Here is an 18670-nt window from a genome sequence, read left to right on the forward strand (position 1 = left end):
GGGGGGGGGGGGGGGGGGGGGGGGGGGGGGGGGGGGGGGGGGGGGGGTTCAGAGATGCAATTACAGTGGCCTCACTTCACAAATGCAGGTGGAAGAGTGAGTCAAGGGCACTGGGTGGAACAACATGGAGGGACAGAAGAAAGATGAAAGCCTCCGTGGCCAATCAGAGCGGTGAATAAATATATGTGGACCTACAAAACTCGGTAAATAGATATTGTATTTATTCATTAAATAAACGTTAATGGGCGACACATTAGCACGGGGCACAGAGAGGCCTTCAAAGGGCTCCATACTGGGGCGTATGCATGCTGCATGTATAAGAGCCTTGAACACAGAGTGATTAATCGGAATATTAGTGCCAACAGGTTTGTGACAGGTGCGCCAAGAGGTCTTCTACCGGTGCCATTCTTCTTGGTTAGAAAGTGTCCACATGGATTTATGTGACTAATGGAATTATGTGTGTGTGTGCGTGCACCTGTGCACTAGCATAGGTGCACGTAAGCATGATTGAGAAACACAGATAAGGATAAATAGCACGGCCATGTTCATTTCCACGAAAAGGAGAAACAAGAAGTCTTCCAAATTTTACGACAAAAATACGTAGTTTATGATTGCCGTCCAGAGCATTTGTGTGTTTCTTAACGTTATATTACTATTTTTATTTTTACAAATGTTCAGGCCCTTAAACGACGAGGGTAAAAACCATGCATTGGGTTTAATTAAGTATTTGGACCCCCTTTACACTTAAAATCAAATGCTTTTCCAAAGAGACACGCAAATATCTTTGCTCACCGCGCAAAGAAGGTTGTCATAGGTAACAGTTAGCCGCGGAGGTTCTTAGAGGAACCGACAAGCACACATTCCAGATCTCAAGAACGTATTGTGCAAGTTGATTAGTTAATTCACCTTGTCAGTAGATGGGGTCTGAAACGGTGATGAAAACAAACGTGAACATATTAAATACAAGTGCAAGAGCAAAAAAAAAAAAAATCCTGTGAATGTGACTCCAGTGCATGTTGCCCTACATGCAAACCACAGAAACAAAATCTTAAAAAAGCTTCAAGACAAACTTCCACATGAGGCATATTCCAAAACACGTGGCAGATGTAGCAACTTACGGCACCTTTTTTCAGGCTCTTATAATTTCTTACCTCCAAATATTTTGGTTTAAACATTGGAATAAATCCATTTTTAGAAAACAACCAAACATTGAAGACGGACTGAAATAGCAGTTAAAGCTACACTGACATTATATTGAAATCAACCACCCAGACGTCCTCCCTCTACTGCTTGCGGCTCTATAACAAAGTGACGCTCTTTCCAGAGTCAGAACTCCTACAGCGACTAAAGGGGTTTGTCACTTGATTGTAAACGTATGTTGTTTTTTGGCCATTTGCTGAATCGATCGCCTCAACAGTCCCAGAGTGCTACCTAGCATCATATGCATCTTCAAGTGCCAAAAAAACAAAACCCCCGCTAACAAACCAGAAACTAGTGCAATGAATTATTGAGTCGAGTCCCTTTGATACTGTTTCAAACTGAATCAACTTTATATGTTCTTGAAAAATTGCGCTGCCAAACCGGGCCATCAAAATCTGCAAAATGTAGGACAACGCAGCTGTGTCCAGTTCTTTCTTTTTCATGCAGACATGTAAACATTTCTCTATTCGCATTACAATCTCTCCTGCCGTGTAACTTTGACTGTCTAAATCACACACACACACACACACACACACACACACACACACACACACACACGCACACACATATGCAGGTGAGGAGAACGGTTCTGTGCGACTCGGTGTGCTCACGCTGCAGAGTATAAGTTTCATTCCCAGTGGGGCCACTCGTGTTAAATATGCATGCGCTCGTGATAGAATAGAGCTCATCAAATTGCATGTGCCACATTATCAAAGCACAGTTTGGTTGAAATAGGTCAGATAAAAAAAAGAAGTCAGACACGTCGGGTAAGAACCCCCCCTTTATCTGTCGAGCGATATTTCTGGTGCGAACGATTGGGCGCTCTAATGGGGGACGGAGGAGCTCAGTGCAGTTTTTAAAGGGAGAGAACAAGTATGCTAAAAATCTAGGCGGTGATCGCAGATTACTCCCTGCAGGTCACAGGGTTGTCAGACTTCTTTGCATTAACTTCTCAAGTTAAAATATGGCCTTTATAAGTTCTTCTTGACGCTGCTTGGACTCGTTTTTTCTTTCTTTTTAAAGTGGGTGCAGCAATGTTCTATATTCCAAAGTGTAAAAGAAGAAAAGAGACGCGGTGTTATTTTGTCGTTGGGCATCATGGTGACACGAATTTAGAGACGGTACGCCGACTGCAAAGTCAATTGGAGCTTTGTTACACTCTCCTGTCACTAAAAAAAAAAAATAGCAAATGTCAGAACTGACATTTTGTGCAAATATTTGAATATCAGACTCCCTGAAGTTCCCTGGAAATATATTTCATATATTTACAAATCTAATTTATAACTTCTTTTTTCTTCACATTAGAACTACTGTCTGGGTCAGTATTTGATCATGTTCTGTGCGGTATTCTAATACAAAGACATCTCCTCAAAGAAAGAAGACAAGCAGGGGAAAAGACAAAAAGAGCAATAAACACAGGCGAACAGAAAATCAAGACTCTGCTTAATTAAATTTCACTTTCAATCAAAGCTCAGTGAATCATTACTAGGTTGAAGGAGTGTGTCAATCACAGCTAGAAGGGTTAAAAAAAACAACACAACGGGACATGAATTTTAAACCATTGTTCCTTCATTATGCAGCGCCACAACAGAGCGCAGTGAAGAAGCAAGCAGGATTCCATTATATCTCGTTATGGATGCAGAGTAATGTAATAAAGTCAACTCAGCCGTTCTGTGTGGAGGTGTAATAAGGAGAGCAGTGTACCGTCAGAACACGAGTAGGATCCTCTGAGATACAGATAACCCGCAGACGTGGGAGGGGAAGTAACGAGGAAAGGTAACTAGGCCATGTCTGGAGAAGCATATGCTTGTCTCAAAGATTAAGCCATGCAAGTCTAAGTACACACGGCCGGTACAGTGAAACTGCGAATGGCTCATTAAATCAGTTATGGTTCCTTACGGTTCCTTATGGTTCTCCAGTGTGTGTGTGTGTGTGTGTGTGTGTGTGTGTGTGTGTGTGTGAGAGAGACAGAGTGACACATTAAAGGTTTCCCAGACGGCTGTGCTTCAAGCGAGCCAAGCCTTGTGTGCATTACTCCAGTGGGCCTCGATAAAGAGCTATTAAAATGTTAACAAATTGATCCCACTGCATCATACGAAACAGATTATTAGCAGAGGAATCACAAACATGCTCGGGCTACGAGACCAGACGACATGACCACCTTGCAGTCGTATGCGTCCGCCCAACCAGCCAAGCTGTACTTTACATCTGTGTTTGTCCAAACTGTCATCACTTCATAATTTTGTCCTTGTAGAAATTGTGATAAATAGCATATCAATTCTTAAGTTATGGCCGGAAATATGTTTTGTGAAGACTCAGTGACCTTGACCTGTGACCGCCAAAATCTAAGCAATTCATCCTTGTTTCCTTCAAAGAAACCCCCTCCAGACGTTCGGACGGACGAACACGGACAACCCAAGAACATGATACCTGTAGAACATGATGCCTGTAGAACATGATGCCCGTAGAACATGATGCCTAAAGAAAATGATGCCCGTAGAACATGATGCCCGTAGAACATGACGCCCGTAGAACATGACGCCCGTAGAACATGACGCCCGTAGAACATGCCTGTAGAACATGACGCCTGTAGAACATGACACCTGTAGAACATGACGCCTGTAGAACATGACGCCTAAAGAACATGATGCCTAAAGAACATGCCTGTAGAACATGATGCCTGTAGAACATGACGCCTAAAGAACATGACGCCTAAAGAACATGCCTGTAGAACATGATGTCTGTAGAACATGATGTCTGTAGAACATGATGCCTGTAGAACATGATGCCTAAAGAATATGATGCCTAAAGAACATGATGCCTGTCGAACATGATGCCTGTAGAACATGATGCCTGTAAAACATGATGCCTGTCGAACATGATGCCTAAAGAACATGATGCCTGTAGAACATGATGCCTGTAGAACATGACGCCTAAAGAACATGATGCCTGTAAAACATGATGCCTAAAGAACATGATGCCTAAAGAACATGATGCCTAAAGAACATGCCTGTAGAACATGATGCCTAAAGAACATGCCTGTAGAACATGACGCCTGTAGAACATGACACCTGTAGAACATGATGCCTGTAGAACATGACGCCTGTAGAACATGATGCCTAAAGAACATGACGCCTGTAGAACATGACGCCTGTAGAACATGACGCCTGTAGAACATGATGCCTGTAGAACATGACGCCTAAAGAACATGATGCCTAAAGAACATGCCTGTAGAACATGATGTCTGTAGAACATGATGCCTGTAGAACATGATGTCTGTAGAACATGATGCCTAAAGAACATGATGCCTGTAGAACATGATGCCTGTAGAACATGATGCCTGTAGAACATGATGCCCGTAGAACATGATGCAAATCAATGTTGACTAACAGAAGACGATCAGTAATTTTACACCCAAAAAATACAGATTTGTGTTCATACCCTGTAGTTGCTTCCTTAGGCCTCTTCCCGGCCCTTGAATAAAATAGCAAACTGATGGAGTAAAGGACTTTGAGTATAAAAAAGCTTCTCAAAACAAGCTTGGCGTTATTGTATAGTTGTCCTGTCCCAGTTACAGAGACGTTCCGCCTGGGTAACCATCACTAACCCTCCCCAGCCGGTCACTCCAGTGAGACAGCCATTCCTCCAGACCCGGTAAACAGTAAAGATGTCATGTGTTTGCTGTGCTCTGGTCATTGTTACTGCTGTCCATTTGGCGAAGTGCCTCCTGTACACTGCGGACAGGAAACCCAGACCCGGCGATATACTGTATAAAGATGCAATGCTCCCACACCAGGCTGCAAACACTGCCTTTTCGCAGTGTTTCCACCCCCCCGATCACTATTTGTTGTTATGGTGATGGCTAGTAGGGGGGTACTCGGAAGATAAGAAATTGAGAAAATAGCACTGTATTTCATTCAAGTGAGAGCCGACGAATCAGAGACCGTGCGAAAACAAGCAAACACTCTGAGGAGTGACAAGTGAGAGTTTGAAAAGATAAAAGAGAAATTGGAACATTCCCTATGACTTCACTTCTCTGCCTGTCTTTCATTACTTTCTCGAACATCCCAATCTTTTCCTCTATCTGGATAGAGTTCTTGCTTCCTGAAACCACTTAAACCTGCGACAGCTTGGCTCCTCATCTTCCAAACGGGTATCCTCGTCCTGATATTTGCTGCTGTGCTTTTTACTTTTACTAGTAGCGATGCAAAACTCTGAGAACTTTTCTTCTTTACAGGGAAATTGTCACTGTCCCTCTTTCTACCCCCCTACTGTACTTCCGGGGTGCTTTGCCCAGACCACCACCATCTTCACACTCTGCCTTCATTTTTTATCTCACCTACACATCTGTCAAGTTCGGTGGCTGCATCTTGCACGGTTGCCACTATTTTTGGTTGGGTAGGTCTGGTTGCCTCTAACTTCCCTACACCGCTCAGACAAGAATCTTATTTTCCTACTTGGAGAAGCCGGTCTGAACTTTCCTCTCCACTAGGTGGGCCTTTGAAGTGTGCCACTGCTATTGGCTGTAATGAGACTGGTTGAGAATATAATGAGTAATCGAAACACGGCCCTACGATATTTAGCGAGTATAAGTGGTGCGCTTTGGTTTGCTCACGGTGCCGAGGCCCACTTAACCTGGTGCACTGTGCTGGTCGCTATGATTGTCATGCTAAATTACTGTCATTCTACACTATGAATGGAACATTTATAGCTGGGGGAAATTTGATGTTTTCTGTTAATCCATGAGAGCAGATATGCTGAGGACAAATTGCTTGGTGCATTGTACCAACTCCATCTCATCTATCCAATACTAAAAACGAATTGCTCAACAATTACTGAGCCAAGTGTGACGATGCATGGCTTCCAACACTCCAGCTCATATTTTGTTATTGCGGGGAGAAAAACTCTCCCCCCACCGCTGGCGTGTAGAAATAAGAACGTAATCTGCATTACATGGTCCTAAAACGAAAAACTTAATTTAGATTTTAGGATGTTAATTAACGCCCTGTAGATTTTCCTCAGTGTGAGGGGTAGAAAGTAGAAAGGGTAGAGATGTGTGGGAAGAAACAGCAAAATAGGAGTGGTGATAAACTTATTGGAACCATTACACAGTGCCATGGTTACCTGGTTTTCATCACCAAGCCGGGAAGCTTTCTCAGCTCCCCCCTGTGCTCTCTGCCAACCGCTCTCCCTCTCTTGTCCTCTCCTGTGTCCGTTACCTTATCGCTCCCATCCTTCTCTCCCTGTCAAGCCCAGCTCTCTCTCTCTGTCCACCTTGCCCTTCCTCAGTGGTTCTTCTCATTCAGTCCCACTGTTTGTTGAGGAGCCAGTAAAAGTGGCACTAGCAGCTGTCCAAACACCGATGGCCCCCTGCTGTGTGTGGAAGAACCCCCCCCCCCCCTATGTTCCCAGTTGATTCTGCGGTGGCTTTTGTCACAGGCTCACAGCCCCACGTTGTCCACTACTGTCACCATGGCGCCAAAGAATGAAAGGGCAGAAGAGGAAGAAGAAGGAGGAAGACTAGAGGTGGAATATGTGGGAACAACTACAAGATAAGGGAATAAAGCAGAGGTGAAAGTGGATGAGTAGTTGGAAAGTCAAAAGAACGAAATGACACTGAAATGATGAAGGATGAACGACAAGAATGATATGATGCAGCAAGTAGTGCTACAGGCGTAAAGGAGTAATATTCAGTAAGCTGAAGACCAGCACGTTCACACCTGCTGCAGAACTGCAGGGACCATGAACATCTTGTGTGTACATGTACAAAACTGCTGGGAGTCGAGGGTGCTATTCTTGACATGTTATTTTGCCGTGTCGTCGTCATTGCTATCCGTACAACCAGTGGGTTTATGGTTACATTTCTTACTAGAGCATGAAGTTCTTCATAGATCTAGCCCCTTCATTTTTCTGTCAAAGTGCACCAGATTGACGCATTTTTAAATATTACAACATGTACTTACAGAGGAGCATGGAGCATGGACCTGGGTCAGAGGTCCACCCATCACAGTCTCACAAAATCCTGTGGGAAGCACTGGTAAAGTGCATCATGATATTTGGGATCCAAGGGCAAAGAGATATATGCTGACAATATACAGTACGTCTCATTTCATGGAGTAGAAAAGGCAGCCTTACTTAGTGGTTTAGGTAGGTTTAGGTAAAATGATGCCTGCTCAACAACATGCGATGTTCATCAGGCTGAAAAGAGCTATTTACGATAAGTTTGGTATCTCTAACTTGTTACAACAAAAACACCGGCTACAGCCCTGTCTGACAGTGAACAAGAACACCGAAGTGTATAACATATTGCTACAGTACATCAGACACTGGCTTCAACATCGTTATTTCAGGACCGTTGGGTTTTGAGTCTGCAGTGTGATTAATATTCTGTTTTGGTCAATTATGCCTTTTTTGTCTTGGCATATACAATGACTTGTAAGTGTTAATTCAGTTTCATTCATCAGACTTAATTGAACCTGGTACTGCACACTAACTGCTGGCCTGCTGTAAATCCTTCTGACCAGCATGTGCCCTTAGTGAAGGCTTTGAGCCTTGACAAATGAAACCCATTTGACACAATTGGCTGGAAAGCCTGAGTGCTGCAAGAAAGGCCATCAGTACTGGAACAGATCTATTGTCAGGGGCTCCCCTCTGCCTCAGACGACCAGAGTGCTGCTACTGAACAACTGCTAGGGTGGTTTCACGCCACAGAGGTCAGCCGGCCAAGTAGCCCCCTTTTGAGTAGAGTGGAGAGGCGGGAGATGACTGGATTATATCTTGATGACTACCTGTCAGACCAATCAGACTTGCAGTGGAGCTGTGCCTCTTTTCTGTTGGTCGACAGTTTTCATCACAATCTTTTTTAGTGGCAAACGTGTCTTCATTGTGTCATTGCTCACCAGTTGAGACAACAGCACAACAAAGGGGGTGGCAGGTCCAAGTTCGACTATTTCATTATAACTGACCATTACAAGCAAATTCCTGGTGAGGCAGAATGAAAAGCTCACACATCTACAACCACTTCAAGTCCCAAACATCACTGAATATTTAACATACCACATGCACACTTTATATAGACTAAGCTACTGTCTGTATGTGAATCTCTTCGTCATAAACAAACATCTGTTTTAGTATTTACATCAGAAATGAATTTTTATTTGAACCTCACCTTCTAAAAAAATGAAATGAAAGTATCACTTGAGCCCAAATAAAAGCTATGTAAATGTGAAAGGGCAGAAATGAAAAGAGAACAGGACGGTGGGAAAATATAAATCCACTATGTCGCGTCATGAAAAGAAAGTAAAATTTTTAAAGTGTCTCCAAAACAATAAAAAATGTACTGACAAAAATCGAGTCAAAGTCTTGGCCAATTAGGGATTTAGTTCATTTAGATTTGTAATATGTGTGGCAATATGTGTGTCCATCTGTTGACTGCAAGAAAAGGGTAATATTACAGAGAAAAACCTGGATGCCGTTTGTATTTGTGTGTGTGTGTTTACATGAATGTGTGTCATCTTGTCTGAGTGTGCTTCAGGAAGTGGGTGAAATGCCCGGGGTGTGTGTGTTGGGGGGGGGGGGGGCTTTTCAACTAGGCTTTTCACGCTGCACACACATCACATAGGCCAATATCATGAACAACAAGGCCAACTGCTAATGTACCAACTGTACACAACAGAATCCACACAGGCACACGCGTGTGGCTGTACAACTTTCCACCATATGCACGATAAGTTTATCACAATTGACCTTTTGCTTAGTCCCACCCTCGAACGCAGAACAGCCCATCACAGCGCAGCATCGGCCAGCTTTAACCAGGGTTGGAAAAAGATTGGGCTCTGCTCCATAGACTGTCATGCAATCGTTCCAGATATACGTTTGTAAAACGTTACGTTTCTACCTAAAAACATATGGAGCTAACATTTGCAGAGCGTGTTAGCACTTCAACAACTACGAGTTAGCGCTTCTATGCTACGCCAGCTACTAAAGGTCTACTGAATGTGTAAAAATGCTGCTTTAGCTTTTCAATGATTGTAACAGTGAAAAAAAAACAACCCTGCTTTACAGGAAATTATTTTTTCCCTCAAGGTAGAGTTGGTAATCTTCAAAAACATTTTGATATTTTTATTGAAATTCTCATTACATCCTCTCAGCAATCAATGAATCAAATGTTCTGACAAAAAAAAAAGACCTATCTGTGGCATTAGCGGGACTGTAATAAGCAAGTCCAATCGTCTTATTTGACCTGGATGTAATGACTGAACAGGCAACCTTCAACAAGATGCCAGCTTGACAGCTGTGTGTACTAATAATAGACATCTTCATCGTTTTTCTTTTCATCGTGATACACCTACGTTCATAATGAGAATCTTTTTGGTAGCTCTGACAGCTTGACAGTGTAGCAGCGTGGGGGCGGGGATTAATGAAGGGTCAATCATGCCACACAGAGATCAGTGAAGGGCAATTTGAACAAAGCACAATCTTGTTCAGAATCACCTCAGACAACATCCTTTCTACACACTTCTCAGAGAATCGGTGCCTTGGTTCATTTTCTGCTGTACTGAAAATTTAAGCTGTACTTATACCAGACACTAAATAAAAGCATACACCACTTTTTTTTACCTATGTTACTGACGTTATATACCTTCAGGGACTTCTCACAGATTACTTCTTACAGTTTATCTATAAATCTGTTGCCTGTTTTTGCCGTTCAATAGAATGTCCCTGAAGATAAAGTAGCTGTCTGTCTTGATGTCCTTCTAGTTCCCTGGATGATAACACATTAACAGGAGTAGTACTATGTCTCCATCTGTTGCATTCATAACACTGTCTTCAGTACATAATATACTTTGTGTGAGAGAGTTCCTACCAGCAGGGGCATGGCCAGGTCAGCGAAGTAGACAAAGGCCGCCCCGAGTGTGAATCCCACGGCCACGGGCAAGAAAGCGAATGAGCCGTACTTCCCAGAATCCTCCGCCATGTCGATTGCCGGGGCCAGCAATGACCAATAGGAAGCAGCCAGCATTACCTGAGAGACGCGAGGAGAAGGAGAAGAGAGTAAATAACAAAATGTTCATGGTAAACAAGTCACTTGTCTTTGTTTCTCATCCATTGGGCCTTAATTAAGAAACACTGGTATGCTTCCTTCTTAAGTTACATGAATAAGTAATGTAAGAGAGTTGCATACTTTTCTCTCAGGTATAAACCGGTCGGTTGGACGAGTCTCGTACAGATAGTCTCAAGTATTATGATGCTGAAATCAACTAAATAACGTAAATGAACTTAATGATTTCTTTTTTCATTCAATTATCATTATCATGGCAATTAACAGATTTTTACATTTCTTTTTTGTATATTTTAATTTAATCTTAATGTTCTTATTTTACTGGCATATTTTGGGATGGCTCCTTACAAAATTCAGTAGGCTAGGTTAAATCATTTAGTAGGCTATTATATTCTCTTGTCCACCTCCCATCTTAAAGCACCAGTGTGTCGGATTTAGAGGCAACTGAATAGCCCTTTCCTTTCCTTTCCCTTCCAAGCATGTCGGAGAACTACGGTGGCCTTCATGTACCTTCAAAAATGCAAAAGGCTGTCACTAGAGCCACTGTTTGGTTTGTCCATTCTGGGATACCGTAGAAACAGAGGTGCAACATGGCGGACGAGACTTAAAGCGCTCATTACAAGCTATGGAAAACACAACAATTCTAAAGTTTACAGGTGATTATACATTAATGAGAACATATTTATGAATATTATATTATATTTTTTGCTAATAGACCCCCCCCAAATCCTACACACCAAACCTCTACCTCGAGGACTGCTTGTGCTTTAGCAGGACGTGTTTTTCAGCATCCAACTTCCCGCCAAACCATTCCTTCTGTGTGCGTCACAGTACAGCGCTGCTCTAAAGTTGTGAATATTTTTCAATTGTTTCCGGTCTTCTAATGCGACGACAATCCCGTTACAATCCCGTTCATTTGTTCCGTGTTCATTTGCTGATTTCCAACATACACTTAACGGGCCAAAACTCTTCAATGCTAAATTGAATTGCAAATATACAATGTTGTACATACAGCCACAATGCAAAAGCATTTGATACAATTCTACCAACAGGGGGGTGCTTCTGTTCCAATAGAATCTACGTTTCTGTTGTCTTTAATAAGATGAAACTTGGTACACAGCTCCTCCATAAACATGTTCACGACATATTGAAGCATGGCACCAATAGCTCCACCTTATGACTGTCAACAACGCAGCCATATCTCTTCAGGGCGTTATTTAATTACCCCCGATTGTGGGTGGTATCTTCAGACGTGCAACAACACTTCTTGCTGGAACCCTTTCCAGAAGCTGGGCCGGCGAGCGGCAGTAGCAGATGCAGCAATAACACACATTTTCTTCAGGAAATGAAGAACACTAATATACTACTTAACACTGACAGCTTTTTTTGTGTGTGAGCTGTCAGAGTCAGAATAGAGAAGGCAGGGTCCTGTATGTTTGAACACACTAGTTTTGTCTTTTCAAGCTGTAAACACCGTTTAGCACAAATACATGCCAATCATACATATAACCCGGTATCAGCAGCGGAAATGCAAAACAGGAGTGTGCGTTCAGCCCTGCCAATCAAGAGTAGTGGAGGCATATTGTTCGTCTGCAGTCGGCTCCAGCACTCAGAAGAAATGTACAGCTAGCATCAATTCTAGTCAGCTTTGTCACTCAGAGAGAGGATAACAAGGCCAAAGTTTGATTGCAACTCACTCGGTTTGGATCTGCGAGCTAAAAAACGTGTGAATTATGGAAAACCCAAGAGTTGTATTCCAGTCTTATTCATGTTGATGCCATGATTGCAGAGGACAGAACAGTATGACCTGTCTTGATGCTCCCAAACAGGTCCAATCAGCGGTGATGTCATTCCACTTTCATGTTAATGATCAGCGGCTGTATGCCTCTGACAACCAGTCAAGTTGCAGTTTACGTCGATGTCTGTTCAAAATGTCATCACTTTCACACCATTTCATTAGAAACGTATTTGAAAGTCCTAATCAGCATACGTATGACTCAGTTATTGCCAAAAACATGTCACAGTGACCTTTGACCACCAAATTCTAATCAGGTCATCCTTGAGTTGAAGCGGACGGTTTGGGCCAAATTTGATCAAATTTAATTGAGGCATTCCTGAGATGTGGCGTTCACAAGAATGGGCCGGACGAGAGGTCACAGTGACCAAGACCTTTAAACACCAAAATCTAAATCAGTTCATCCTTGTGTACAGGTGGACGTTAGTGCCAAATCTGAAGAAATTCCATCCAGGATATTGGATTTAAGAGAATGGACCCGACGGCAACCCGAAAACATAATGTCGCAGCTGTTGCCGGCTCGGAGGCATAAAAACAATCTGCACCTACTTTTACAGTACAATTCATGTGAACGGGTAACGAGCAAAGAAGAGGGAACATAGTTATACAGGTAGAAGCAGAAAGCTGGATTTAAATGACGCAGTGGGTGGAATAAAAATTTCTTTGTATGTATTTGGCATCTTCATCTCTCCACTGGCAACAGAAGTGGGGCAAAGATATCGAACAGAAGCCAAGAAGAAACTAAACTCAAAACTAAAGTTAGCTAACAATTAAAATAAATACAATTATTCTACAAACAAATTTAAATAAGCGGATTGCAGAAAATAATTTAAATAACGTCGAGTGTGTTATGGGTAACTGTATGTTGCAAAGATTGGCAGAGGAGCCGGCGCACACATCTCCCACATCTCGTCGACACGTTAGCAGACTCAAAAGAGCTGATTGGCTGAATGAAAAAGGTTGAGAAATGAGTATGTTCTGCCTTGAACTTATCTTTTCGACACACATGCATGTTCGTTTGCACAGAGCCTGGAGCATGTTTCAATCTCTGCACTGAAAAAGCTTTACTAGAGAGGAAGGACTTTCTTGGGTTTGGTCTGAATTCAAGCACTGGTTTGAGAGGCCCTCTGAGTAGAAGCAGCCGCCCATTTAATAATTGAGTTACATTACATTACAGTCATTCAGCAAACGCTTTTATTCAAAGCGACTTACAATTCAGATTCTATCACATTCATACACTGTAGGCATACGGCTACGGGAGAAATTTTGGGGTTAAGTGTCTTGCTCAAGGACACATCAACATGCGACTAGCGGAGCCAGAGCCGGGGATCGAACCGCCGATCCTCTGATTGAAGGACGGCCCTGCTCTCCACTTAGTCACATTCGCCCAGTTGGCTTCCATTGTATACTTTTCCATTATTATTATGCCTCACTTCCACCGCGTGGGACTCCACGACTCTCGACTCTAGACTTTAGGTACCTGGTCCTATTTCCATTCCCACTGCGGATAGTAGCCCCTCAGTGAAGGCAGGATTATCTGCTGATCGCAGTAGCGACGCCGCATGAAACAGCCGTGACATCATCTTCAACGTGACACCAGTAGAGCGTCTACACTTTGCTTATTTTGCAATGTAGAGTTCCAGGTTTCCATTTTTCTTTTTTTAAATCTAGGTAATCTAAATCTATGCCTTTGTATTGACTTGCAGACTTGTTAGAGACTTTGCTCATATATACACCAAGCCACATAAAGCCATAACCACGGGAACAGAACACTCTTGAGGGGATTATTTTTATCTTCAACACCGGCTTCGTGTTCCCTTTCCACGGTCTGCCGATCAAGGGTGCAATGCTGCGATCCGGAGAACACGATGTACTTCAGTGCAAATTGACTCACGGTGGGGAGCGGTCTACATGTTAATTAGCAACAATCTAGAGCGCACATAAAGTGAGCCGCTTGGCACACTGCTGTTACGGCTGCCAAGCCTTATGGGTGCACCAAATGTAAATGCAGGAACATAACTTTATATGTGTGCTCTGTATGAGAATATATGTGCTCGGTCTCTTAACGGATTGATTCATTTGACATCAATTCTGACATTTAGACGTCTCCGGATTGTAGTACTTTCAGAGAAAAACATGATTGTAATTTCCATGACATTTACACCCAATCTTTTGAGATGGTTTCATGGACAACAGCTATTGCAATTTATATAAAAATAAGATAAAAATATTGGTGTTCACTTTTAATTAATTACACTTATTTGCCTTCTTGCTGAGAGTTCAATGCCACGCTGTCTGCTTAGCCTAATGACTGGAAACGGGTAAACAACCTGGCTCTTTCTGAAGATTGGAAAAAATCTGCCTCCCAGCACCTTTAAAGCTCATTAATTCAAACGGTGTCTTTAGTTTGTTTAGGCTGTAAAAATGAACATTTGTGGGTTTATGACCTCTGCTTGTAGCTTCATATTTACTGGACAGACAGGAGAGAGGTATCACTCTTTAAATCTAACGCTCAGCCAGAAAGAGAGTAAAAAAAAAAAGTGACAAACTATTTCTTCTACAGCCTAAGGCGAGGCAAATCAAACCAGAGTTGCAAGATGTGCGATAATTGTCGTATTTGTATGATAATGTTGCCCTCTGTATGATCATTTCACCATTTTGTGACCCTTACAACTAGCAGTAGTGCTGTCTTAGTTTAATTCCTTTCCGGGTGAATCCCCGCGCATGTGTTCACGCATCTCTTCTCACGCATCTCTTCTCACGCAAACTTGACTCGCGAGCATGGCTGCTCCACGCTCATTTAAAGAGAGTCTGCACGAGAGATAAGCCCAGTTATTGAGGTGAATAGCTTAGCATTACTGTTTCCATGCAGAATATGAGGCGGCTTCTAGTCGTGCTGTTTTATAGTTTGATTTTGCAATAGGAGGCTATTAGAAAAATTGTTACAATGAGACACATACACTGTTCCATGCATCATGCTACGTCAGCTTGCTTTAGAAATTAAAACACAAAAATAAATGATGTGGGTTGATTTTTAGGGTGTCAAAAATGTAACTTCAATTTTCCTCAAAACACATTTTAAGTTTTTGGTACAATATTTGAACAACAAACCCTGATGCAGATTTTTATTGTCATTTCCTAACTTTACTTCGCTACACTGAAAATGATGACAAATAAGGAAAGATAATTGGTTTTGCTGTTGTGTAACTGGTGTATGCTCACAAAATACAGTTTTTCATTGTAAAATCAGCTCAGAAGCCTGTCAATGGAACTAAAAGACCAAACAAAGAGGAAATAAATAGTTTTTCTTGTCATGCATTGGGGGTTTTTTTGCCCCAAGGACAAAAGGAATGGAATAACAATATGGCTGAAATAGAAAAACAGTCCGGTGTTTCATCACACAAATACGGGCGACTCTGTAATAAACACTGTTGGGTTCAAAGCGGCAGTAATCAATTTAACATGCTGTCAGCTCCAAATGGCGGCGAGGGAAAACAGCTCGAAATATTTAACTTCAACACCCAGAAATGTTATAACAACATGACTTCACTTAACCCCGCACAGAACACTCGCATCAATTATGCTGATCGGTGTTACAAAAGGGCAAAGAGAGAGAAAAAATCTCATTTGTCTGAGGCCAGCATTCTGTGAACACAGCCCTCCGGCTGATCAGGTGTGGACGGGTACAGATGCTGATACCTGAGGAGTCCAAGGTTAATGAATGAATCGTATTTAATACCCCTGAATAGTGCAACATTCTATTGGTTTCAGTTTCTCTACTTTTCCTGTGAATGTATTACCAATATTAGTTCTTCCTCTTTTTACCTTCCACCATGAGTAAATGACTTCTATTCTTTTTTTTGTGGTTTCTCTCTAATTTCTATTTCAAACAGCCAAAACCCTCGGTCCATTTCACAATCTCCCGTCTCACTCAAGTCTCAGTTCAAGATTCTCGAAGGCTTTTAAAACATGGGTCTCACACCGATGCTAGCATCCAATTACTGCTTTGTTACCTCACTGAGAGCTAAATACAAAGCCTTTTGCAGCAACGTTTAGATGGAGATATGAGAAATATCTCTGTGTACATATGAACATGTGAACAGAACATTGCATGCATTAGCACGAGTATTTAGGGAAGGCTCGTGCAAAAACTACAATCGGAAATGAGCGTTGTTTTCTTCCTATTTTTACTTTATTTCAATATCGGACGTTGTTTCAGACAAGAATTGTCAGAGTGAACTGCGTCTGTTAAGCTCTAGTTAGCTTTGGAAAATGAGTGGGCGGGCACTTGCATGGGTAACTCAAGCCATAAATAATATCTGAGACAGCACACACAGCAAAACACGGGATCCTCCTCAGGCCGGAATTCGTGTCGAACTGTACGTCTACAAAACACACAATGGGAATGAGGAAAAAGTCATGGAGGAAAGATCTCTAACCCTTTCTTTTCTGTAGGCACACTAGCAGCGTGACTGTTGGTGGTGCGATTGGTCCAGACTGAAATATTTAAAGCGGGGCCATATACTCTCTGTTGTTCATGAATAAATAACTCAAATAGATTTTCCAAAACCACCAACTACTAAACGTTGCACACAGCTGAAAGTGCAATACACATTGTTAATGAACATACGTGTAATCACAGAAATAGTATTAGAACTACTGTAATAAAACGCACACTCCATACATCCTGACCTTAACACAGCCAGTCTTTAGCAGGCTTTGTGTTTCATTGGGTTGACAGTTGATAGAGTGGTAGCCGATACATTTCCAATAACTAATTCTGCAAAAGTAAGTTTGAAATACTTTTTTGTTGTTCGTTTTTTTATCAATACATTCCTCCTTGCAACAAGCAGAATGAATAATTGTTCCTTTTTAATTATGCTCGTCGAAGATAAACAGGAAGACAGACAAAGTTGTAGCCTAAACAAACTGCTCTCGAAAGAATCTCAAAATGCTTTTTTCATTAGGGACTCTTGTCATGGGTGCTCCGATCTTACAACACTCGAGGGTAATCATCTAGAGCAGGGGTATTCAATTAACATTCCAAAAGGTCCAGATTGAGAAAATCTCCTCGGGCAAAGGTCCGGAACATTACAATAATATCTAACTTGCGCTATTGTGGCTATATTGTGCCATATATATATAAACATATTCAAGAAGTCTAGTAGTAGTAACATGTCTGTGTAGTCAACAACTGTCAAATCAAATAAAGAAGAACGTGCACATCAATTATATTTTAACAAATATTAATCTCAGTTTTCAAATTTAACTAGATGGATTATATATAATACATAGAAATACATAAATACATGTTCTCTACTTTCAAGTAAAATAAGAGCTGGATTAAAGAATAACTGACATAACAGAAAGCTTTTCAAAAATGTGCATCTTAAAATAAAGTAATTCATTTTAGAAAAATTTATTTCACTGAATTGTCCTGCAGCTTTAAATTCAGTTCATTCAGGTGTGAAGTGATGTCAATAAAAAAAGCCACAATATTATATTTTTCTCATCTTCTAACAAGATAAATCAGTGAGCATGATCTTTATCTGTGGTTATTAAACCACTTGTTTCAGCTCTATTCTCTCTGTTAACATCATTGTTGGGCAGTGAATTAACGTGTTAGATTCTGATCATAATGGGCTCTTAGGTTTATTTTCTGTGACTTCATTCAGATGTGAGTGGGTACGTTTGCTCAAAAGAGTTGTGCTTTGTCTGGTAGTGTCGCTTCATTTACCGCTTTTAATAATCGTCACGGTCTCTGAACATATGAGACACACTGGTTATAAACTGTCCGTGTGAAGAATTAACCTATAAGAGTCTGTTCATTCTTGGTTAAAGACTCTGGTCTCTTTTTTCTTTTTGGAGAACATCATGTGAACTTCTCTGACTCACGTATTATTCTCCTGCTCTTCCTTCTCTTTCCTCGTCTCTCCCCCGGTGTGTGTACATATCACTCCAGTCAGGAAACTTGTCAGAATACCCATATTTGATTGGCTGAGCCGCATCACGTGATGTGATTTACAACACATTGGTCGGTGCGTTTCCTGCACTGCTCAACAAGTGCCGTAAAGGCTGAAAAAGCTGCGCCGGTTAAAATAGAAGCGCCCTGTCAAACTAAAATCGATTTTAGGTCCTGGGTCCGGATACAACGGCGTCTGGGTCCGGATCCGGACCGCGGTCTGCCAATTGGCGACCCCTGATCTAGAGGCATGTCGCAGTGTAATCAATCCTGCAATCAGTGATTGCCTGTCTAAGTTCGGAGGTTCCATGAGATCAATCAACGTCAATATAAGAAGCCAGCGGTGAATAATTGAATCGTTTCATAAGTGTTCTGTACATGTGATGCACATGGTCACTGTTCTAAGAAGGCTACTGCAGACTATATAACTCTTGAAAACCTGCGTATAGTAACCTGCCATTAAAAATGATCTAAGAAGGTAACGAGGTATTTTCGCTGCGTAATATTCTTCTGTGTGAAAGTACTCATCAAAAAAAACAACAGTCCGAAAAAATATATTGACATGTGAATTGACCGCACTGTATAGCCTACAAGCTTGCTAGCATCTTTTGAAATGTATAAATGAATTCATTATTTTTAAACGTATAGGTGG

General features: G+C 41.8%; 1 protein-coding gene across 3 annotated transcripts in view; it reads right to left on the minus strand.

Annotated features, from left to right (window-relative positions):
• Positions 1-18670, minus strand: part of slc39a11 (solute carrier family 39, member 11) — a 110137-nt gene that overhangs the window by 76702 nt on the left and 14765 nt on the right. For all 3 annotated transcript variants that reach the window (XM_031842180.1, XM_031842164.1, XM_031842172.1), the window contains exon 4: positions 10067-10225. In XM_031842180.1, coding sequence (XP_031698040.1) covers positions 10067-10225 — 159 coding nt within the window. The remainder of the gene's footprint in view (positions 1-10066; positions 10226-18670) is intronic.

The sequence above is a fragment of the Anarrhichthys ocellatus genome, unplaced genomic scaffold (genome assembly GCF_004355925.1).
Source record: "Anarrhichthys ocellatus isolate YVR2014 unplaced genomic scaffold, GSC_Weel_1.0 scaffold4, whole genome shotgun sequence".
NCBI classification, from domain to species: Eukaryota; Metazoa; Chordata; class Actinopteri; order Perciformes; family Anarhichadidae; genus Anarrhichthys; species Anarrhichthys ocellatus.